Below are 24,927 nucleotides of genomic sequence, written 5' to 3'. Positions count from 1 at the left end.
GAAATTAGTATTAAAATTTGAAAGAAATAGAGAGAGAGAAAGAAAGAAATACAGCAAGAAAGAAAGAAACAAAGAAAGAAAGGAGGAAAGAAAAAGAGAAAAAAAGAAAGAGTTATCGTGATAGTTAATTTTTCATGACTGTTTTACAGTTGTGAAGCTTTACTCGAAAGTAAAACCGCCAGCTCCCTATTTTGAAGCCCTCGCGAGTCACACTACGAGTCCGCTTTACGTCCCGCGAGTTGAGAAGCGCCTAATATTGCTTCCCCTGTTTTAAAACACTTCGAGTCTACTGGACCCGATACCATTAGACTTTTTAGCCATCTTTCGCATGTACGTACATCTAGTTTAGTTAGATGCTGTGTCATACTCTTTTTCTGAGCTCGTGAATTTTAATAATCAACCATCGATTAAGTGGCGGAGAAAATATATGGATGGCCAACGTGTTTTACATTGCAACTCCTCAAGTAAAGCAGAAAGTTGGACGAGATGGTGATTCATGATTAAACACACAGACGGAATACACGGGACCAGCAGTTGTCCCATGTATCTCTTCTGTGTGTTCGTCTTTTACTTACGTTGGTGCCAAGCTTAATCTTGCAACTCCTCGTTGTTTTTCTTCTTTTATAATAACAAGATATAAAATGCTTCACAATTTCCCAAGAGTGACGCATTGTTGAAGTCACTGCTGCCTCTTTTCGAAGGTACCTACTACGGGCCGACTCACGTGGATCCGACGTACCTCAAGTCGGAGATTTCAATGGAAAGCGAGACTTCCTTAAGCGGCCTCGAGGACGTGCTGATTGGGGCTGGGAGCGGCGGACAGCCTCCCCCGCCGCTGCAGGACGCCACCATGTTCGCCTCGCCAGCCGTAAACCCCATCGACAAGCTTTACTCGATGCAGACCTCCTACTTCAGCAACAACGAGTGCGAGTGCCTGGGTGGCTCCAACTGACGGTGCCAGGGCGCCGCCGCCATCGCCGCGCCGCGCCGGCATCGCAGAAATCGCCACTCCGCCGCAGTCCGAGGGCAGCTGTAGCGGTGGAGGGCCGACCACTGCGCCTTTGTACAGTGCACCTTTTCAACTCGGCTTCGCTGCGCAGACATTCCACATCGATGAGGCAACACGTGCAAAGACGAGAACTTTGGTAGAAATTAGAGACCCACGTGGTCTGTGCTGAGGTCGCTGCGGCGCTTAGTGCTACACCGTGGGTGTTTTTAGTTGCTGAAGTTTGAGGAAATTGTCTTCATTTTACCCCTTACCTTATGTCGTTCTCGCATGTCATGTCATTGTTCCATGCGTTTTGGTGTGGCAGTGCAGGAAAACGGGTTGACGCATTCTTAATATTCAGAGGTCGGATAACCCTATGGTGCGTGCTAGGCACGCTCCAAACGCTCCGTGAGTGGGCTACTTTTCAAAATATTTGCCGCAAAAGATTTTTTTTTTCATGTCCGAGGAGTGCCTCTGTATTTAATAAGTACGCCCAGCACGGCCACCGTTGTATAACTTGACTTGTAGTAAAACCGTACAGCTAGCGTGCGTCCTAGTTGTCGCGTTATATTCTTACGACTACGTCTGGCGAACACATGTTGGAAAGGTGCATTATGAACACGGCGGAAATGAAGCGACACGTCGGACAAGGGGGAGTGGCGCAGGGGTGACGCAAGTTACAGTGGGCAAAAGACAGCTGTTTACCTCTGAAATCCTGCCAGCGGTCGGCGGAACTGCGAGGCCTGCACCTGCGACCGCACTGCGCTCTCACTTCAAACATGCCGATGAACAGAGCGGGAAACAAACATTTCAGTTGGTGCAGGACTTACACAAAAATAAAAAAAAAACTGAATTTCTGCAAATTCCAAGCACAACGAAGTTCGCGATTCACAAAGGTTGTTTGAAAGCCTTCAGTCGCCAGAGCGGCTTGCGACTGCTTGGTGTCTTATCCACAGTCTCGTTAGCTGTTGTAGTTGGATCGTCCCGATACCCACTCGATTGCTCTTGTCACATGGACAGCACAGTGGCAGTAGGTGCTCTCGGCTTGAGCTTTTTACGGCATCGCCTCTTCGGCTGTCAACCTGAGCAGTAGACAAGCTCCAGCCATTTACTTTCTAATGCTGTGCGAGAACACACAATGTGCTTCGCAAATTGTCTTTCTGGACTATCCTCATGAACCCATTTTTCCTCCACGCGAAATCCTGGCAGCTTGCTTATTTCTTCTAGGTATTTCATGGATTATGATCATAAAAGGCAATAACATACTGCGTTTAAACTTGGCGTCCACAAAGCTAGCCATGGTCTTGGGTCTGGCCGTATGTTTATTCCAATTAGAAGGCGCAAAATATCCTAAAAATAATTGTCTGATGAAACTTTAATCGCCGTAAGTCAGAAGAAACAAAGACTATGCGTTTGTTTACAACGTTACTACGCGCGTATTTTCATTCTTTCTTCTTTCTTTTTTGCGCTAGACATTCATGCATCAAGCTGGAAAGATTACATTAAACTTTAAACCCACTCCATGAAAGTATCTATGCTCCTTCCATCGACATCTTTGGCCTGATATAGAGAAGGCAGACTGATGGAGCCCTTGACGACATAAACCGAAATAAACCCGGCTCTAAAGAACCCCTCTAATTGATAACCATCGTTTTGACAAGCGGACTTTCCCAGACTAAGCACCTTCCTCTTCTCGAAATGCTGCCTAGTGGACTGGGCCTGCAGTAGACCCTTGTTCATTTTGTTTTGTGTTTCATTGTGTTAGTGAGTCACCACGGTTAGACCTCACATGAATACTTGCTATAACGCGATTCCTATCCGCCTAAAACTCACTAAACCACCATAGAATGTGGTCCAAAGAGTCGGTTTATAGTTTACCCCTTGCCACGAATTGTTGTCCTGAAGTACAGACGACGGTTTTGACACGTTCCCTATTCTCACAAGCTCCCGAGTCAGCCTTATTGGTATGGCAGTAGTCACCTCGCGTGCTGGTAGTTTAAACTCAACCCGCCACAGATCACGAGGCATATAGTAACAGCTCAATACCCTTGGTAGATCGTGCTGGACAGCAGAAGGAAAGTTGGTCCTAGTTCTTGGTCGTACAGTAATGTATTTGAGAGTAAACGCGAGTCTGAATGCTCATACCCCAGTCACCAGGTCATCAATTTATAGTGGCAAAGAGCGATGATGCGGCACAGCCACACTATACTTTTCTCGGAACTGTGTTTGGTGCGAGCGCTAGTCAATGGCGTTGTGTAGTAAACTGAGCACACTAAACGGAACGCTGAGCACTCATCTTACCTGAGATTTTGAACATTAACGGCCACAGTAGACAGCTTTGGACATTCGCAGTCTTGCTTTAGTTTACCAGCAGCGTCGAGATATATATGGCACAACTTTTGGAGATATTTGATCACATGACTTTGCGCCACGTACCGTAGCGTTCTTATTGCAGAGCCCTTTTTTTTTCCGAGGTAAAAATGGGTCATTAACAAAACAAAACAAAAAACAAACACGAGGCAACACCTCAACGTCCTATGTGGACATCAGGAAGCGTTAATCTGCCGTGATTGCTTGTGAAGGAAGCAGAGTCATTCCTCACCGCTGTAGACATCAAAATCTCTTGTCATTCACCACATTTTATTTTGTCCCCTTGCTCACCCTTGCGTTCGACCGCTTCATTTCCGCCTGTCATCGCCTCTGCCCCGAAGCCACCAAAGACGGCCAAGTGTAAGCACCGCACGGCCGACTCTCCGAGAGCAGTTGAGCGCCGTCGCAGTCGGTCGTTGCCGTCGAGCGCATTCGTGCACGTTGTGCTCGTGCGCAAGTGTGAGTGTATTTGTGAGTGCTTATCTACAGCATGCGTGTAAAAAGGCGCGCGTGAGTCAAGAAAAAAACTATCTCGCTTTCCACAAAACATACGGGCACCCGTGCGGCGCAGGCAGCCGAATAATAACGCTTAGACCAACCTCTCACATAAGACATAGCTACGCTGTTGCGACATCACTGCACAATACTGACTGAGGGGCAAGAAAATCAGCTGAAAAAAGGCTGCCACATCGGCCTTCGAGTTGTAGCAATCTGGAGCATTTCAGTCTTATACTGTCTGCAACAACAGAGCGGAAGTATGCTGCTTTGTGTAGATTTTCCTTGTGCTGTTTCCTCGTTTGTGAATGCTAATTAACTACACTGTCGTTTCTTGGCAATCTAAGTCTTAAGTGCCAGGACTGTCACTGTGCCTACTCCGGTGCACAAAAATAGTTGCAGTCTTTCAGTCACACTGGCACACGTCATAAGGTTCGCAATATGTAAATCATCTTCTGAAATTGAAGCTTAAGTTATTTGGGTAAGCACGCTCTTACAGGCAGACATGTCGTTTAGAAGAAATAAATTTCTCCCAATACGAGAAGAAGATCTCCGAACGCCATCGCAATTTAAAACTCGGCATTGCCATAGCTCGTTTCATATGAGATCCAGCTGACGGTGGCTGGACAGCACCTTACGTGATGCGGTGCAGCTAGGCTACCAGCTTAATCAGGAGGCCACAGCTTACCGGTACAATGAGCTCGAGTACTGCAAGTTTCAGCTTCTCACGGCATGCGCACGTAATAGCCTGTTTTAGTTGAAGGGTCCGTAATCCTCGTCATGCGTTAAACAGATTGTGCGAACCGACCGAAAATCTTGCAATGAATAACATTACCTTTGCCGTCATCTATCACCTGTAGCGCTGTCATAGACCCCTTTGTTGCACTCCCAGTGTAATAACTCACAGAAAATTGTATTTGCAGTGACGACGTGCTGCTTGATCCATGGAAATACACCTTGGAACGCATTCGGGAATAAGACGAGTGAATTCAGATTGTCAGCTCTTTGGGTTCGTCTTATGGCTGGGATGACATATGCAAGGGCGAACTTTCTTTCTTGAGAATATCTTACCCACGAAGTGATTCTTTCCATATACTTCATACGGTATTCGGAACTCCGTTCCATGAGACTATATAGACCGAAGTCTAGCGATCGGCTATTTCATAAAAAAGGATGCGTGTATTGGTCGCAGCCTTTGCGTCATCTGATATCCGGCAGGTGCCTGCACAGGTCCAAGCGCGTAATTTGGCCACAATGACATTGCCTGCGTCAGCCCTTCCCTAAATTAGCACCTTTGGCACTGAAGTTCTGCACACGATCATTTGCCATTTTCTACATGCGGCGTCAAGGCAAACGTCATCTTTAGCCGTTCCTTGGCATAATTCCTTTCTTTCTTTCTTTCTTTCTTTCTTTCTTTCTTTCTTTCTTTCTTTCTTTCTTTCTTTCTTTCTTTCTTTCTTTCTTTCTTTCTTTCTTTCTTTCTTTCTTTCCTTCTTTCTTTCTTTCTTTCTTTCCTTCCTTCTTTCTTTCTTGTTGTTCTACGCCGGGGCAACAGGCTGGTTGGTCATGTGGTGAGTGTCTGCGCAAAATCAACTAATATTTTGCCACCTTCAGTACGCTATTTTTATTTTATTGTTATTGCTTGCAGCCAATCGTCCTTTTTTTTTTTTTCTTGGGCTAATTTACTTTTGGCTGTAGTCGCTTATCGCGCCCCATTGGGGAAGCTTGAAACCTTAAATACTTGCCATCGTAAATGGAGGAGTGTTTCTCAGTGCTTCGCTGCACGCTAAAATGCCCTCAGAGGCTCCTTGGGAGGTTTATCCTCCTGAAAGCATTTGTCGAATCTGAATCACAACGACATTTTATGTGAAAAATTTTGTGACTGAATTAGATATCGATTTAAGAGCGCTAAGATTTCTATTGCTGCATGATCCTGGGTGAGCATGTTCGTAATCCATCTCGGCCTTGCCTCCTGTACTCTTGTCGCTCTTTATCACTTTAGTGTCAAGAGTGCAAAATTAACTGCAAGCAACACTTGTGTTTTCGCTGACAGGTTTTGCGGATGCTAAAGCAAGATCATAATTTTTTTGTGCCTTTTATATATTTTTGTGTGTTACATTGAGGTTGAAATTTGGACACAGAGAGAACTTTGTTACGAGTTGCTTTCGACTTTAATCTCAGGGCATCGTGCCTACAATCACAACATCAACAGTAATCTCATCTGAAAGCAACAAAAATATGTATATTGATCTGTCTTGCAAACAATTTTGCTTGAGTATGTATTTTAGGGCTATGAAGGAACAAAACTAGTGAATGGTATGCAGTATTACCATTAGAATCCTTGTCATGAACATCTATCCTATTCGCCTGTGGCATGCCACGGTTTCATCTTTCAAGTGCGCTAATTGTAATTTGATGTGCACTGAGCTGATATCAATCGAAATACGAATGTACGAATGCCTCAAAATCTTGGAATTGTCCTCCTTGGCATCATTTGAACATATTTTGTATGGTGGCATGTGATACTTCACTTGTCTGACTGCTTGTGTCTTTGTGATCTTTGCAATCGTCGCGGGAAGGAACCTGCCTTTTTCTTTTGCGCATGAAATTAAGGTATCGTTCATATAGAGGATGCTTTGTAAAAACAAGGTAGCTGAAATTTGGAATACATATATAAGTATACCGTACATAACCGAAAGTAATAAAAAAACTACATTTTGCCCACATCCGGCTTCGCGGTTGCATCGAAAGGAATAAATAGGGATTGCTTGAGTGAAAAAAATATATATGTATACATTGTCCTTCCTTCGTTTTAAGAAATGCGGGCTGATTATTTTTTGCTCACAGAAGTTCCAACTTTTACAATTTGTGTGCTCTTTTTTGTAATAATACACGAGTGCGGTGATCAGATGCGTCATTACATCACACTGTTGTTGTGGAGCTTTCGCCGGTGCCGCTTTGGCAGGACAACAGCGCGGTGACTCCGACTTGGAGTGGTTGTCTTGCCGAGGTGCTGTTCCTATATGCTTAGAGACCCGCACGGAACAACAAATCAAACTGTGTGTGCCGCCATGCTTGGCGGCGCGCCATGTACACGACCACCAGGTTTTATTCGAAGCCAGGTGATGAGAATCATGAAAAATGCGGCGTGCGATTCTAGTCATAAGTTATTTCTTTGGATAAGTCTCCGCTGGTGTGACTGGAAGTTTTTTTTTTGCTTTTTTTTTTTTGCCTCGTGTAATAAAAGAGATACTTGAACCACTTATACTGCCTCTCGACTCATTTCGTTACGTAGACGAAGGTATATCGCCACGTAGTCGTGCCAATGCCGTTGGAGAGAAACGAGGAAGCTTGAAATTCACTGGAACAAACTTTTTATTGGGGCTGACTGGCGCCCGCAAAAGAACTAAGCGATTCGGCGGCGGCGATAACAGCCAACGTGATCGCTGGTCGTCGAACAAACAACGCTCAATTCAAAGGCGGTGCAGAAACATCTAGATAAAGTTGCGAACAGTGACTAGAACAACCTAGAACATTTCAAAAACATACGCGAGTGGTCGGAATCTTCGAGTCTTTCGCGATAAAGAAACTGATAAAGCTGTGCCTCGCGACAACGAGCATGAACCAACAAATACAGAATTGACCTGTGCGCTACAATCACACTGTTAAGGCTGCATGCCAGCGGGTGTAACAATTACAGATTCGAATTGTATGGGCATTACTCCCCCGTTAAAAAACATCGCAAACTGATTCTTTAACGCGTGTAATTCGGCTTCAGGCGTACATGTACCCCTGCGGACAGAAGTAAACGGAGCACGCTATTTGCTTCTAAATTTTTTTACGCGTTGCCTAAAGGAAACTGGCAGTCGTAGTATGTTCCAACCGGTAGTATACGCAAGTGCCCTTTAACTTGGACAAATATTGTTTTCTTATCTCCAGAGCAGATGGCGTGATTTTAATTTGAACGGAAAAGCGGGCTCCGTTTACTTATGTCGGCACCTGTACAGTCGAAATCAATATGATGGTGATCGCGGGAGCTTCGACCGGTGGGCCTTTCAAGCTGCATAGCTGCCGATTTTGGAACTGCGAAGATAATTATTGCGCTGCCTTCTTGCCCTCCTACGCTCTTCCGGGCTAAAGCATCACACCCCTGACTAACTCGCCTGCTTTTTTTCTGTTTTCTTCCCTATCATTACAATCTTGTGTGTCTGTCGTTGTCTCATATATTGGCTAACAATGGCGCTTCTGTGCGCAAGCTAATAAGGTGAACGGAACGCATTTCAACGTTCTTTAGCGAAAGCTGACTAATATTTAAGACAGAAGCTTCGCATTGCATATTTTTATTATGTAAATGCATAATTGTGACAGCTTCCCTCTCCCTTTGGCTGTTCAATGAACTGCTATTATCGTTTCCCGACACATTTCCTGGGCTTTGCTTTATCTTTATCGCATGACCTTTCTTTTTCATTTTTATTGGTATAACCGGGCCATGTTGGTCATTATATATATATTTTTTAGCACATTCATTTTCTTACAACCAACAGATATGCCCGACTGGCGATTTATAGAAAAACTTAAGAGCACTGCAGAATCTGCATAGGAGTAATGCGAAAGCAAGGATGCTGCTGTTGGTTGGTTCTGTTCGCTTCTAGTTGCTTAATTCATTTCTTGTTTACCCATTTTAGTGTCTGGTACTTTAAAATTGCGCGCTAATCTCTTCCTATGCCCTTTTCTGGCTCGACTTCAGGTTGTGTAACGTCACATCTTTGACGTCACCTTAATTGACCGATTTAATTACCTATTTTAGTATTTGATACATTCAAATGCGGCGCCAAACAATTGGCTAAAGAGACAATTTTCGCCTTAGCTTTTACATTTTCTGCCTTTAATCAATTACCTAATTACTTATGGATGTAATAATTATTTTTCATACACAACATTACGTCACCTTCTTTCGATTGACACCACTCATTAACCTCCACCACTTCTCAATTACTTACAACTCATTTTGCTGACGCGGCTTGCGGACGTGATCTGCGGACAGAAATCTGTGATCACCGCACCCTGCTTGATTACGCGTGAAAAAAAAATTGCTACTAGCTAGCGGGGGGTGTACGCTGTTAAAGGAACAGCGAAAAAAGAGGGAGAGACTACCAAGATGTTTCCCTCGCCACGGAAGGTGATGACGCAACATGGCGCTGCTCCTTGTCTCGGTTGCAGCTCGAACGATCACCTTCATATTGATTGCGACTGTACGACTTCTACGACTTCTGGGCGGTGCACGCGTCGCCGTTGGGAATGGCTTCTAGTTATCCGACGCGGTGAAGGATTTTGTATGGCCCGAAGTATCCGAGTAAGAACTTTTTACTGTCCGCGACGATGAATCGGCGTCCATACCCAGACTTGGTCTCCCGGCTTGTACTCAGCGTCGTGTCGTCGCAAGTTGTATCATCGGGCGTCGGTGCGTTGTTGGTCTTTAACGCGCAGCAGGGTGAGCCATCGGGCTTTCTCTGCACGCTGAAGGTAGGCGGTGACGTCCAGGTTTCCCTCGTCGGTTACGTGCGGCAGCATTGCATCGAGCGTCGTCGTGGGCTCCCTGTCGTACACAAGATTAACGATGTCGCTCTGGTTGTCTCCTAAACGGCCGTCTTATATGCTAAGTCGTCCGGGAAGATCTTCGCCGGCTGCTACCACCATCTTAAAAGCCCTAAGTAGAGACTCTTGCGGACATCGTCCTCGATGAGGTACAGCAGGCCCTTGGTACAACGCCAACCCAGACGGCCGCTCCAACCACTAGCCGTGAGCTACGCCGCCGCACTACGTAGCTCGCCTCCATGACGTGCGACGCCAAGCCCTCGCCGCTGCCATCCTGTTCCCGAAAGCCGCTCCTTGGCCCCCGCCCGCCAAGCCTACCAACGACCTCGAAGCCCCAGAAAATGCGATGCCTGGAGGACATCTAACAACCGACCACTCTATTTTCATTCTGGTGAGGCTGGACACATCCTCCGTCACTGTCCGTATAGGCGAATCGGCCTGCGTGGTTTTGCCATTGACGCCTCATGACCACGTCCTGCCGAAAAGCCACAGGAAATTTACAACTACTTTTAGCAGCGGAGGGTCACCAAACCGTCGGTACCGCTCCCCATCGCCATTCAGCGCCAACTTTGCGTCGCCGGGCCGCCACTACAATGACACTGCGCAAGGCAGGTCCCCCAGTCCCCGTAGGAGAAACTGAAGACAGCAACCTTTGGCGGTGAGATGCTCAACGGCTAGAAAACAAAGATCCTCAGCCGCCGGCGACGAGTAACGAAGACGCAGCTGTTACACCAACGCTCCTTATGAAGATGCCCTCGACGATCACGCTTCCAGACTTCTAAGTGACACTGCCGCTACCCAGGACGACAACATCGTTGACCACGCGAACACACGTTAAACTAACACCACCGCCCAGTGAAGTGACAACGGTGTGTCCTGACCCTGCCCTGATCAAATGATAAAGATAGAGATCGAACACCGAAGCCAACATCCAATACGAGAACAAGAAAAACGGATCTCGAAGTTGCTGTCGATGGTCGCACGGTAACCGCTTAAGTGGACACCGGAACCGACTATTCTGTCGTCAGTGCAGCGTTCGCCACCCAGCTCAAGACAGTGAAGATGAATTGGGATGACCCGCTAATCCGCATCGCAGGTGGGAACCTTATTACGCCATCCGGGCGATACGCCGGAAGAGGGACAGGGAATGGGCGCACTCATCCTACGAACTTCGTGCTCCTACAGAACTGCTAGTGAGACGTTATCCTGGATATGGATTTTCTCACTGAACATCCGGCGATCATCGACCTTCGATCAAAGCTCGTAAAGCTTTCGACGGAAAATGCTATACATATTACGACGACTTCGACGCAACCTGTCTCTCTAAACGTCCTCGACGAAGAACTGACCGTGCCGCCTCGATCAAGCGTGAAAGTCTGCGTGGGTAGCACAGACATCGAAGGTAACACCCAGCTGCTCTTGGAACGAGGTCTCGGAATTGCAAAAGGCAAAGCAAGCCAATTTCCGGGGAGGACAAGCTCAGGTGCTGGTCTTCACCGAATAATACTGGCATCTTAAGGACACGACGATCGCTTTCCTCGACGCGCTAGCAGACACACGAGATGTCTTTGCCCTACCCGACCAGCCCGCAGAAGATGAATCCACTAGAGGAAATCTGCCCAATTTCAATGTCAATCCAGCTCCACCCCGATGCAGACAAGACCAGATACGCACTCTTTTTACAAGCTACAGTGAGTGCTTGTCGTCAGCGTCGTAGGTGCGACAAACTCCATTGGAAAATCACCGCATTATCACTGACGAACACGCCCGACCTCTGCGCCGAAGCCCCTACTGAGTACCGCAGCGATAACGCCAAGCCATCGGCGAGCAAGTCGATAAAACTCCCACAGTCGACGCGAATGAAGAAAAAGAAAGTAGGGATGCGGGGACGAAGGTCGTCGGCCGTTGTTCTTAGTCGGCGGCTGATGGAGCTGGCGAGCGCTCGCAGGAATCAAAAGAAAAGCGAGTGCAAGCTTCCTTTATGACAGGCTGGCTCTGGGCTATCTACAGAAAATGAAAGTTCAGTGAAGCGTGCTTCTCCATGTGGATGATTTAGTTGTCTGGTGTACGTGTTAATTAGCCGTTGCAAGTAAAAAAAAATACGTTCAAATTTAAGCGCTCACCCACGCTATATTACCATGGCTACAAAGTTACGCCACGCTGTCTCTGACTGAGCTTTCAAGCTCCGCTATGCAGATGTTTAAGGGTGGTAAACGCACTTTGGTGCCACCTATATCGTGCAGCTTTCTAAAAAATGTAGGCCTTGACGCCGGCTAATCAGCTGCCGAATTCAGCTGCTCTGCGTGATCAAGAACGGTGTCTTACTGTGACGTGACATTGCCGAACTCTCACGACAAAGCCACTCACCTGGTAATGTGGGATTCGGGCTTGCCGCGGCTGTTGTTCTCCTCTTTCCCTTTTTCCCGCCTTAGGCGGCGAAGAGATGTCCGGACGACTTGTCACTGTTGTTCGGCCACAGCTCCGCCCCTGCATCCCTATGGCTTATCTCATTGGCGCCTTTTAGCGGGAACACGGCACCCCTTCGACGGCCGCGCTCGCGCGACCGTCTGAGCGGGGCCGAGAGAGAGACCCCTTCGAGACATCGCAAGGTGTGTACGCTACTGTTCTTGTCTGCCGGCCTTTGTCCGCGCAGACCAGTGTGTACTCGAATTCGCCCGCTCCAGATAGTACCTGAGAGCGCAGCTCGAGTCTGTCGATCGTGATCCAACGATCCGCGATAGGCGTACCTTATGGTGGTTGCCCACTCTCTCTCGAAGGTACCCTTTGGTCACTGCGAGAGATAGATCATAGCACGCCCTTGCGTGCTTGCGGCGCGCATTCTTCGTCACTGCTTACGCGCAGGGGAGCCTTGCTCCTCGCGCGCTCCTGGGACGTGACTGAGTGTGTACCGCTGGAGGACAGCGTTGAATAAATGTCTCCTGTGTCAACTAGGAGGCTTGTGTCTTTGCAGCGAAGCCCGCTGCGGTGTTTCAGTGTGCGCGTGGTCACCGGCTGATCGGGGTTGTAGCTCGCGCGACGCTCGAACCCGCGGTGGTTGGTGGCTTATACCCACGTATAAACCACAGTAATTAAGCCACAAATGCGCATTCTTGGATTCAGATGGCGAACCCCGCTGAATGGCTTAGGGAGCCGCCGGCAGCATTTATTAAATATGTTATATATATTTAAAAAAAAAATAAGAAGGATATCGTACAAGAGAGCACAATCCTGAGAAATTGACGGAATAAGTGAATACATATTCCAGAATTATTCATGCCTGCAACCATGCCTGCAACCAAGAACCCGAGATTTCCGAACAATGGAGGAGTACGATAATATCAGTAAAGTATGCTCAAATCCAAGCTTCTTTAACTTTGGCAAAGTCACCTGAAAAACATAAAGGACTGACTGACTGAACTGCACAGCAACTTTCTTTGGCTTTATCATTCGTAGTCACTTTTTACTGCTTGCTGAGTCATTAGTCGTCATAGACAATATTAAAAACGCATCTCTTTAATGACACTGATGCGGGGAGGAAGGGGAAGATACTATCCGTAGCAGCCACTTTAGTGGATTGTTTTCGTCTGTTCACCTTGCTACGTTGAGACCATGAAACTGCCTCAGACAGTCTTTTTCACTCTGCTGTCGCACCTGTTCGCTCCGGTTTTATTGATGCTATTGTACCCTAAATAACCTTGTGCGTGTGCCCGTGCGAGTTCGCGTGACCGTGACCGCTACCAGCTTGACATGACAACGTCCCTATTCCAGTGCGAATACCCTAAACCAGAGCTCAATACCCCTAGCAAAATCTTGTCTTGCTTTCCTTATGGAGCGGCTGTACAGGAACAGTGTCACAGTTGCCGATGCAATGACAAATCACAAGCGGCGGACTCAGCACGTCCGTCCTTTCTTTCCGCCGGGATGGACTCAGAGTCGGTACCGTTTGATTTAAGCGTTGCAGAATGTCAATGCACTTCCATCACCGCATCGCAGGGAGGGAGACGAGGACGATGTCACCTTAATGATTCAGCTACACAAATCTAGGCGGCACAAGAACAAAACCAGTGCAACACCGCTTTCGCGCGATATTTGAACTTTAACCTAAATTCTCAGCATTTTTCCCTGCTTCAAAACATTCTCATGCATTCCGGCATAGAAGAATTACAATGACGCATAAGCTTTGCCTTAAGAGTAGAGGTGATGGCGTCTGTAGCAACTTTTTATTCCGCGATTTCTTGAAATGGGAGGCTTGGTATAGAGTTATCCAATCGTTAAATGCTGTTACGTTTGGATTTCGGGGAAAGGCAGGTGCAGTACCTGTCGCATATTTCGGCAGACACAACGAACAGCCTACATATTGAGGTACATATTGTCACATTTTTAACTATATCACGGCGCCGTCACTCGGCCAGACTGCAATGTTTCACATTGGGCCTCGCCTGATTTGCGCCAGTGGCACTTCTCTCGAGCTGCTGCTGCCTTGCGCGCGTCCCATACGTTTCCGATCTTGCCTGTTTTGACTATCTGACGGTGACATGTTTGGTGGAGCCGTGCGGGTATCGTCCCATGTACAATGACTTCGAATGCAACATTGAAGCAAATTCTCCGTGCGTGAGCAGAAGACCAGTCCACAAGGAGAGCTGCCGCCTGCGAGGCCAACACCCTGAGTTCAGCGGCCTGACAACAGCTGCAAGACAACAGCACTCTAGAACTGTCTCGCCGTTTATTCTTCACACACATTGTCCACCAGCTTCCTACCACGGTGATATGTATGACGACGTCGAAAATATGTTTTCCAGCTACGACCATGTGGCGAGCTTCAACCAATGGAACGGTGAGCGCAAACAGGAAAACGTTTACTTCGCGCTGCAGAATTTGGCAAAAATGTGGTGCGACAATCATGAAGCTCCTTTTACTGCCTGGCAAGACTTTCGCCGAGAGTTGTTGGCGACATTTTCCCTCAAAGAAAAAAAAAGGAAAGGTCGAACTCGCTCTACACTCCAGATCTCAGCATCCGAATCAAAGTGTCACTGTGTTCATCGAGCCTATCCAGAAATGCCCGAGGCCAAAAAGTTATGGTACCTAATGCGGAGCTTGGAGAAGCAGTTATTTGCCGGACGTGTCCGAGACCCTCCGAGAACTATCGCGGAATTCGGGAAAGAGGCAAGTGCATGGATCGCTCTTTGCAAGAGCGGGGCGCACAGTATGGCCGACTGGCTTCCGTAGTAGCCGCTCATCACTGCACGCCTACACCGCTGCTCGCTAAGGAGCTTCGAGAGCTTGTGAAGAGCGTAGGTGCTTGAAGAGCTCCAGAAACTTTGTTTCGAATCTCCACAATCAAGCATATTTGCTGTAGCGGACGTGGTTTGGGTTGAAATTCAGCGGGTGGCGCAGCCAACATCGGCAGATGCGCAACCAGAGTCTTACATAATGACTCACAGCGAGGCGTTACAAAGGCCACCGCCAGTGATCCAAGCATCTTCCCCCGTCGCTACAGTACCTGCTATGCAGTACCTATTCCCAGCTGTGGCCGCCGTGCCTCAGGAATAGAGGCCAGCCATACGTAAATAAGACTTATAGCGAACACCAAACAACCGATCGCTGTGCCATCACTGCTGTGAGTGGCAACCTCATGCGCAACTGCCTCTAACGCCAAATGGGCTTGAAAGGACCTTCTCCAGACGCACCTTGACCGCGCTATATATGGTGAACAACCGCAGCAGTTCGAGCACTATCTGGACACTAACGGGCAGCCCCCGATCGAATAGCGTTGCCACTCTCCATCGCCACCATGCACCAAGTGATTATATTCTCTCATCGGCCCTTAGAACTCCGGCCAGTTCAGAGGCATGTCTGCACAAGGGCAAAGCAAAGGGCAAAACTAAAGCAGCCCTACCCCGGAGGCCGCCGCCTCCGGGGTAGGGCTGCTGCAGCTAGACAGTGAAGAGCCTCCACCCGACGATTTGCCGCTATGATCCGACCTACAACCTTACCCGACGAACGCAATGTCGAAATGTGGTATTTTGGTTTCCGCCGAAATTAGAGTAAACGCCGACAACTATGATGTGACCGCACTTGTGCATACCGGAGTTGATTTTTCGGTGATGAGCAGCCGACGAAGCTATTACCGTCAGAAAAAATATTGACGCCTTGTACTAGGCTGCAGACCCGCACAGCCGGTGGCCATGTGGTAACTCTGACTGGTGTCTGGCGGATTTGCTGGCGGATTTCCCCGAGCTGCCCAAGCTATGCAACCTCTTTCAGGCGCCGAAACATATGGTGGCGCACCACATCGTCTCCCTGGGGCCACACATGGCTGCTCGATCGCGCGTTTGGAGACTGACTCGCTATCGCCAAACGTGAGTTAGACTGCAAGCTGCAGCTCGCCATTACACGCTCGTCATCCAGCGCGTGGGCATCTCCGCTACATCTAGTGCCGAAGTAGGACCCCGGTGACTGGCGTCCCTGTGGCGACTATCGGGCGTTGAATGCCAAGACTGTCCACGACAGCTATCCGCTGCCCCACATCCAGGACTTTACGTCGCGCCTTGCTGGCTGCACCATTTTTAGCAAGGTTGGCCTAGTGAAGGCGTATCACCGGATTCCCATCGAACCCGCCGACATACCTAAGATCGACATTCGAGGCCCTTCGATTTGTTTATGTCCGGATGCTTTTTAGACTACGCAATTCAGCTCAAACCTTCCAGCGGTTTGATCTTCATGGCTAAGATCACGCGGGGCCTGCCGCCTGTCTTCGCGCACCTGGATGATGTCCTCATCGCCAGCCCTACGCCTGAATATCATGACCAACACCAACATGCTCTGTTCAAACGTCTACAGCAGTACGGCCTGGTTGTGAACGCCTCAAGTGTGTTTTTGGGGCCTCTGAGCTCGAGTTCTTGGGTGATCAAATATCCTCGGGGGGTATCCGCCCCATTGCGTCCACCGTTCAGGCCATCAAGAATTATCCCCAGCCTACAACACTGCGCCACTTACGGCAATTCCTGGGGCTGGTAAATTTTTCCAGATGCTTCATCCCACACTGTGCAGAGCTCCTTCGCCCGCTCACTGACCCCCTCCAGTCAACTGATGGCCCGTACTCCGCCGTTCCTTGGTCAACAGAAGCCCGGACCGCCTTTACTGCTGCAAAACGAGCAGTCGCAAACGCCGTGCTTCTGGTCCATCCGCGCAGCAACTCCCCTACGAGACTGGTGGTGGATGCCTCCAGCATGGCCGTTGGAGCTGTCTTACAGCAGTACATTAACCACGAGTGGCGACTATTGCCTTTTTACTCTAGGAAGCTACTTCCTGCTGAGACTCACTACAGCGTCTTTGGTCGACAGCTGCTGGCCATCTACTCCGCGATACAGCACTTTCGGCATTTTGTAGAAGGATGCCAGTTTCATATTCTGACCGATCATAAGCTTCTGGCATATGTATTCTGCACTAACTCCTGGAAGTACATCTCACGTGAACTCCGCCAACTCGCTTATATCTCCTAGTTTACTACCGACATTCGCTATGTGAGAGGTGCCACCAACGCTGCCGCTGATGTCCTCTCTTGTATTGCCGCGGTAGACACTCCATCTCGCACCGTTGACTGGGCCGCATTTTCTTCCGCCCAGCAGAATTACCATGAGCGAGACAACCCCGATCCCTACGAATACGACTTGTGCCCCATCCCTGTTTGCCTGTGCCTTTGTGGTGCGATCTGTCAACAGACCTTTCCAGTCCTTTTGTTCCGGCTTTGCTACGTCGCCCCATCTTCCATTCTCTGCATGACATATGGTACCCAGGCATTCGGGATACTCAGACTTATCACCCAGCTCTATGTTTGGCCCGGAATCAACGTTGACGTGCGCACTTGGACGCGCCTGTGTCTATCCTGCCAGACGACCAAGGTCTGCCGTCATACAAAGACACCTTCCCAGGACTTCCTACCCCCTGGCCGTTGTTTCTGCCATGCACATATCGACATCACGGGCCCACTAATCGTGTATCGAGGCTACCGTTTTAACCTACATGGTCGACCGTTTCACTCGCTGGTCGAAGGCAGTCCCCATTCCTGACATCACCGCGGAGACTGTTTCCCGCGCCTTCATCTTTGCGTGGGAATCTCGATTTGGTTATCCTGGCGCCGTGATAACCGACCATGGCCGCCAGTTTGAGTCCTCTCTGTTTGTTTCCCTTAATCATACTCTCGGCGCCAACATTGCCGTACCACTGAATAACATCTTTGTTCCATAGGGTTGGTGGAATGCCTTCACCACCAGTTGAAGGCCGCCGTAGCTGCTCGCCTCAACTGCGCCACCTAGGTCAACGCCTTACGCCTTATGCTCCTTGGTCTACGGGCCGTCATCTGAGAAGACGTAAAGTGCTCAGCGGCAGAGCTGGTGTAGGGTAGTGCTCTGCCTCTTCGAGGAGACTTTTTTACATCACAGAAACTCCCAGCCCCAGCCTCAAGACTTTTTTCAACGCCTATTGGACAGTGTTAAAGACCTCCGGCCTACTCCAAAGCGTCCGTCCCGCCCCCATGGGGCCCATACCTTTTCTGTGCACCCTGACCTGGCCACTTAGACCCACGTTTTTGTGCGCCGCAATGCTGTCCGGGCTTCACTAAAACCGGCCTACGACGGACCTTTCCGCGTTTTCCACCGCACTCCGAAAACCACTACCCTCCTTCAGAACGGCCGGGCAGAGACCGTCAGCATAGGCCACCTTAAACCGGCTTACATGGAGACCGCACTGGACAGTCTCGCATCGCCACCTGACCTCCTGCTCCAGTGCTATCGCCAGCCCTCCGTCCGTTTTGACTTTCAGTCTAGGCGGGTTTATAGGCGGGGCCCTGCAGCACCCTCTTGTGTGGCGCCGGGAACCAGGATATCGCGCGGCATTCGGCAAAGAAAATAAAGACGGCGCCTGGTCGTGGCTCGTGCAGCCTCTGCAGACAGTCTTGTTCTGGTGCCAATCAACAACAGTCTTGTTCCTTCGCTCCTGAGGCGTTAGTCTTTCAAGCAAATTGTAAATTAAATAGCAACAATATGTCTATAAATGATTGTAACACAGACGCTAAACTTCTTTTGTTTCACGCTAAATTTGCATGCTGTTAGCGAATATTAGAGCGCAGTGCTAGCCTACATGCATTGCAGAATAGCGCATGTCGATCAGTGCGTTCAGTAATTTCAGATCCAGTTTAGAGCTATATTAGTGCTAGCTGCCCTTCACGCTTCATAAAAACTTTCTCTGTCTCAAAACCACGAGACGATTTAAATGAGGTATTATTTAAGTAGACGCCCACCAGCGCAAATAAAACGCACGCCTGAAGCGGCCATACCCGCAAGCTTTATACGCCTCGCGGACGGGCACCACTGGCTTCACCCGCTCCCATTGGTGGCTGTTGCCCAGACGGCCACTGACGTCCGACGGACGTCCGAACTCGGCCGCAACTCGGTGGCCAATTTCGGACGTCCGCCGGAATTCCGGCGTAAGTACGAAAGCGGATGGTCGAATCCGTTCGCCCAGCGGACTGCCGCCGTACGTCTTCCACTGGATTCGCTTTTACACAGCTATGATATAGTTTGTAGTCGTCGTGCTCGTCTGAACTGTGTATAAATCAGCAATGCCGTCAAATCTGCATTGTATGATGCCAGAGCGAATCGACGCGATAGAAAGCATTCCATTAAACATTTTTTTTTAATTTTCCGCATGTTTCATCGTTGAATTCTTCCTTCAAAATTTTTTTACGAAAAGGTAAATGACCATTAAACATTTTTCTAATCATGATGCTTCGCTGAAACTTTAAGTCGTAGGCTGAGTAGACGCAGCAAGCAGCAAGCTCAAAAAGAACGAACCGAACCTATCCTCAAAATATCTGAAATGAGCCAATCCAATCCACCTGGCAAGTTTTGACATGGAAGATGGCGTCACGTTTCCGCGTTTTGCATTTTCTGCGCAGTTACAAATACCTACGGCTGTTATGCACTGCTAGCGTTGTTTTTACTGTGGCTTGGTGCGGCTGGCACACTTTGTTCACCCGCCGATTCCAAAGTAAGTATTTCCCCGAACTTTTGTTTCTTAAGCGGAACTTTTCGATGCATTGCCACATTGCAGATGGTACTGCGCTTTTGAGTTAGGAAACAGCTCTGTACAGCAGCCGAACGGTCGAGTATTTTAGGCGAGACTGACAGGATGGCTCCGCGCCGACTAACTAAAGTGCAGCCTCATGTCTGAGGGCCATCCTTCTTGGCATTGTTGGACGCTGCGCTAGTAAGCCGCGCAACTTCTCTGTCTCTGATAAAGGAGTGCCTGCCTGAGCTTTAAAGGAGTTAATTTGTTAACCATGCGCAACGTGCTGAGTTGTAAAAAGTATACGAGAAAACGTTTGCACTCGAGCCTATCGTGCGACATGCCTACACTTATGGAAACGTCGCGAGGGTTTTTTTTTTTATTGGGCAGCCGCTGATCTTTCTCTCTTGAACTTTACGGCAACTACAGTTTATAGAAGGAAAGGCTGTGTGCACTGTGCAGTAACTACTAAATAACTAAATGTTTAGTACTCTCTTTCAGCTTTGACAAACCAGGACAGCACCTTGGGCATGTTGGTTATGCATATGTGAGCAAAGAGCACAGAACAAGCGGACAAGAAGGAGATAAGACACACAAAAAAAAGTCAGCGCTTGTCTTTTTCTTGACCCGTTGTTCTGCGTTGTTTTGGTACGAATTTGACATATCGCCACCGTGAAACAGCTGGGCTGTGAGCTCTGGCGACTGCAACGCCTTCTGGTGGAGGTCATGCAAGCAGCAGGCTCTAAAAAAAAACCCGAGCTAAGAAAACGTAAGATGAAAACAAAATTGTTATTGCTCTGTCCTTACAGATATTCAAAGGCTCCTCAGAACTTCACTGCATTATTGAGAGCGAGATAATGCCAAAGCTACACTAGAGCCATGCAGCACCTTGTAGTGCATAATATTGAGCTTATATCTCGCACTGAAAGCTCTTATCATGCTCTTAGATCGTAATATTGAAGTAGCTTTAAATCAGTGCTTGTTAATACAGTGATAGCCATAAATTGAATCTATGGCATCATGTTAACATGCATGGCTTCTGATAGCCGCTGGGCACATGTGGGCTATAGCAGAAACCTATACCTGGTCATCTTACAAGCATTTGTGCAATTGATACTTTTAGTGTGTTGTAAAAGTATTTGTGCTCTGCTTCTGTATGGCAAAGCTTTTCTCGTTGAAGACTAGCATGTAGCTTCATTAAATTGTTCCAGATGCCATTTGCTGTAGCCGATTTCGTAGGCCAACATGAAGAGCACTTTGAGCATGGATAAACTGTCATCCATGGGGAAAAACAGCAACATGCCTTTGCATTCTCATTTCTTTGGCATGACTAAAAGTGAGTATTGTATCACTATCTATATTATTAATACTGAATCATGATTGTCAGTGTTGATGTTGTTTGAGCATGATGATTTTAAACACACAGGGCTTCCCTTGGACAGTAATGTTTCTAGCTTGTTTACATGTAGGATGTAGAACTGGTTTAAACAATCTTTATACAGCAAATTCCTTTTACATTGTCCACCATGTTATTTTTTGGCATTGTCCCTTGAAGTAAATAGCTTGTATTTTAAGTTTACATAGTCGTCCACTCTTAGCTTGAATGGGAATGTGTGGCATGTAGTTTTTGAAATGGTATTGTATCCGTCACAGCCGTGCATCAAGGCTAAGTGGCTTGTGCGTAGAGGAACCAGCAGCTCCAGCTTCACGTCATCTGCCTCTTCGCTCCAGTGTGCAGACGCGTATTGAGGCAAAGTGGTATGTGTAGAGAAACCAGGAGCTTCTGTGTCACATCTGGCTGTTTGTTACGGTATGCAGATGCGCATCGAGGCAAAGTGGCTGATGTGTAGAGGAACCAGGAGCTGCTGCTTAACGTCATTTGCCTCTTTACCACGGTGCACAGCCGTGCATTGATGCTAAGTGGCTTGTACATGGAGTGCCCAGGAGCTACAGCTTCACGTCTGCCTCTTCGTTCAGGTACGCAGGTGCGTATTGAGGCAAAGTGGCTTATGCATAGAGGGATCAAGAGCTGATGTGGGGCGTAGTCTGTATATTTGCTTTGGTGCGCACCCGCACATCGAAGTACAATGGCTCATGTATAAAGGTACCATGAGCTGCCGCTTCATGTCGTCTGCCTCTTTACTATGGTGCGCAGGCACGCATCAAGGCAAAGTGGCTTATGCGTAGAAGGACGAGGAGCCATTGCTTCGCATCTGCTAAGATGCGCAGCTGCGTATCGAGGGTGGTGGTGGAAAACATTTCCAATAGATATAAATACAGGAGGTTACGCACTAGCTGATCCTGAGGGGGCCTGCCCCAACAAACACAAGGGGTCCCTAGTTCGACACCCTAGTGGCGGTAGAGAGACTAAGGCTGCTACTTCACGCTGTCTGCCTTTTCGCTACGGTGTGCAGCTGCGACTGGCGCAGTGGCATCTCGAAAAGTGCATGCCATGCACTCGCATGTTCAGCCTAAGAGTGGACGACTGTGTACCTGCTATAGCTATGTTATTCATAGAATAAAGCTAGGCCAAGTTGGATAAATTATAGCTCACCTCATATGTGGCCAGCAAAAAAAAGCCACTCCAGAAAATCAGATGTATTTAGTGTCATAGGATCCTTATTCATATACATGCTACTGACAAGTAAGATTCTTCATCCTCAGAAATTCCAAACAAACAACTAAGGGTGTCTGTAATTGTCAACCTTGTTCTTTCTCTGCAGACTTGAGTCAGATGTGTGTTCCATTGCTGTGGGTGGGACAGGTGTGACTCTTTGATTTTAAGCTTGCAACAAATATGGTATTGTAGTGTAAAGGCAAAATGGTACTGATACTCGTAGCCTCCCGTATCCTTTATCTCCTTTTAATAGTGTACACAAATTTATATGACTTGGAGTTGTAGGCTTTGCACTTAGAAACATTGTAGCGTTATCTTTTTTATCCTTTAATTATTTTTGTAAGGGATCGGAAGGTATGCTAAGCACCATTAGGACAATCTACTCTTTTTGTTTCACTTGTTCAATGCCCAGCGGTGGCCGTATCCCACTTGCCCTCGGGCAGGAGTCAGAGACGCGCACAGAGAAGCAACTGCTGCAGGGCCCGGCTTAACGGAAACGTAGGCAGAGAGGGAAAGCAGTCCCTTCTTCCGAGGACTTTGCGGTCGCTCTCGAATATGCAAGGACAGGCAGTTTGTTCTCGTTGCTGCGTCATGCAGGGGACTCATTTTTATTTAAGGAGCTTTACGAACAGTATACACCGACGACGTACGCTGACTGGACCCATCGCCCGGAGGCAGCGCAGCTTTGAAACGAGCGCCACTTTTGGAAGGACGGCAATGGTTCGAAGAACAAACACTGCCAGGCTGAAGGATGTAAGGCCCTCTTCCTTGACGGGGAGCCCATCAAAGCGACAATTATTCGGTGCAGGCGCGCTGAGTGGGTCTCGGTGACGATTCCAATCCTGGGGCCAGATCCCGCGACGGTTCCGTTCGGGAACTGGTTCCTTTCGCCGCTCCTAATTGGTTGCTGCGTCACGTCCGGCGTGACCCCCAAAACTTCCGGAGGCGGCTCCACGTTTTTCGCCTACGTCACGGGGCGGCACGGGGCGGGGCCACTGCTCCGAAAGGAACCTTTTTGCCGGCCGGCGCAGGAACCGCGACGAGTTGGTCTGCTTCGAGATGGAACCGCTCTGCGCTCGCTGTGGCGCCTCATGGCCGTAGTCGAGCGACGGCGCGCGCCGCGCAGCTGCTTGTGTACGGCCGTGGTATCCTTTTTGTGTGTGTGTGTGTGTGTGTGTGTGTGTGTGTGTGTGTGTGTGTGTGTGTGTGTGTGTGTGTGTGTGTGTGTGTGTGTGTGTGTGTGTGTGTGTGTGTGTGTGTGTGTGTGTGTGTGTGTGTGTGTGTGTGTGTGTGTGTGTGTGTGTGTGTGTGTGTGTGTGTGTGTGTGTGTGTGTGTGTGTGTGTGTGTGTGTGTGTGTGTGTGTGTGTGTGTGTGTGTGTGTGTGTGTGTGTGTGTGTGTGTGTGTGTGTGTGTGTGTGTGTGTGTGTGTGTGTGTGTGTGTGTGTGTGTGTGTGTGTGTGTGTGTGTGTGTGTGTGTGTGTGTGTGTGTGTGTGTGTGTGTGTGTGTGTGTGTGTGTGTGTGTGTGTGTGTGTGTGTGTGTGTGTGTGTGTGTGTGTGTGTGTGTGTGTGTGTGTGTGTGTGTGTGTGTGTGTGTGTGTGTGTGTGTGTGTGTGTGTGTGTGTGTGTGTGTGTGTGTGTGTGTGTGTGTGTGTGTGTGTGTGTGTGTGTGTGTGTGTGTGTGTGTGTGTGTGTGTGTGTGTGTGTGTGTGTGTGTGTGTGTGTGTGTGTGTTTGGGCAGCGCTTTGCGAATTTTGTAAACTGACGCAGTAAAAAAAAAAGGAAAACGAGACAACGCCTTCTACATGTCTCAGGAGGTTTTGCGGCAACACTGGCTAAGGCTGCGTGCCGATCGCGAAGCGAAGTGGGGACGAAGGGGTATGCCGGGCTGCCGTCAGAAGCAAATGTGCTCTACGCGCTTCGATCGCTACTTTGCGATCGGGAGCTCTCAGCCAACAGCAGTGCAACCATTTGAATCCGGCAGTCGTAGAGAAAAATAATTCGCGTCCGTAAGTGCGGGCTGAGTTTTCCCGCCTTCTACATCAGCGGAAGGGGAGCAGACGGTGGCTGACTGGGTCGAGTGCAGTCGGATTCCATGTGTCATCGGCTGCGTCCTACATTGACAGCTATTCACGGAAAGGTCGCGCATACTCACGACGCTTGAGCGGCCGATAAGGCTACGGACGCTGCCCCGCTACATAGGCAGGCGCGGACGCGCCGGCGCGGTGCCGGTATCAAGCAGCTCGTTCGTACTCGCAACGGCGGCAGCAACTCCTCCGTCAAAGTGCTAGTGTGATTCGAACTGCATACTACGGGAGTTGTAGACATCGTTCTTAGGATATTTGCCACTCTGTGCGAAAGGCAGAACTTACAAAAACTTCACAGCGAGCGAGGAAGCAGACGACGCCGCCGCGCTCGCGACATCATCTAGCGGCGAAGAAAGGTACTCATGAGCCAAGATAATTGCTTGGCAGTTGTTAACAGGACGCTTCTAAGAATATTTCAGTGTATTATTCACTAGTTTGCATTACTATGTAATTATTAGATTTATTTCGTGCTTAACACTACTTTGGTACAAGTATTTGGTACCAGAAAAAGCCACATGCTCGTGATGGACATGCCTACGATCTGGGGCCATCGCTGATTGGCCGCTGTCTTTCCCGTCTTCGCCGTGAGGTGGCGCCCGCTGCCTTGCTGACGTCAAATTGACGTCATCTTGAAAGAGAACTGTTCCCGAAAGGAACTTCCGCTGGATACGGCCCCTGGATGCCAACAATGGTGGGAGATGGCGGCGTTGA

The 24,927-nt window shown here is 48.6% G+C and overlaps 1 protein-coding gene across 1 annotated transcript in view; it reads left to right on the top strand.

Annotated features, from left to right (window-relative positions):
• The window catches only part of LOC146183933 (LIM homeobox transcription factor 1-beta-like), a 141,441-nt gene extending 138,445 nt beyond the window's left edge, over positions 1-2,996 (top strand). The window contains exon 8 of the mRNA XM_084608772.1: positions 702-2,996. Within this exon, the coding sequence (XP_084464898.1) occupies positions 702-952 (251 nt within the window). The 3' untranslated portion in view covers positions 953-2,996. The remainder of the gene's footprint in view (positions 1-701) is intronic.
• The last annotated feature ends 21,931 nt before the right edge of the window (positions 2,997-24,927 follow it).

Source organism: Amblyomma maculatum, chromosome 7 (genome assembly GCF_055883805.1).
Source record: "Amblyomma maculatum isolate TAMU_Amacu chromosome 7, ASM5588380v1, whole genome shotgun sequence".
NCBI lineage: Eukaryota > Metazoa > Arthropoda > Arachnida > Ixodida > Ixodidae > Amblyomma > Amblyomma maculatum.
Note: the sequence above shows the minus strand (reverse complement) of the source record. Positions and strands in the feature narration are given on the sequence as shown.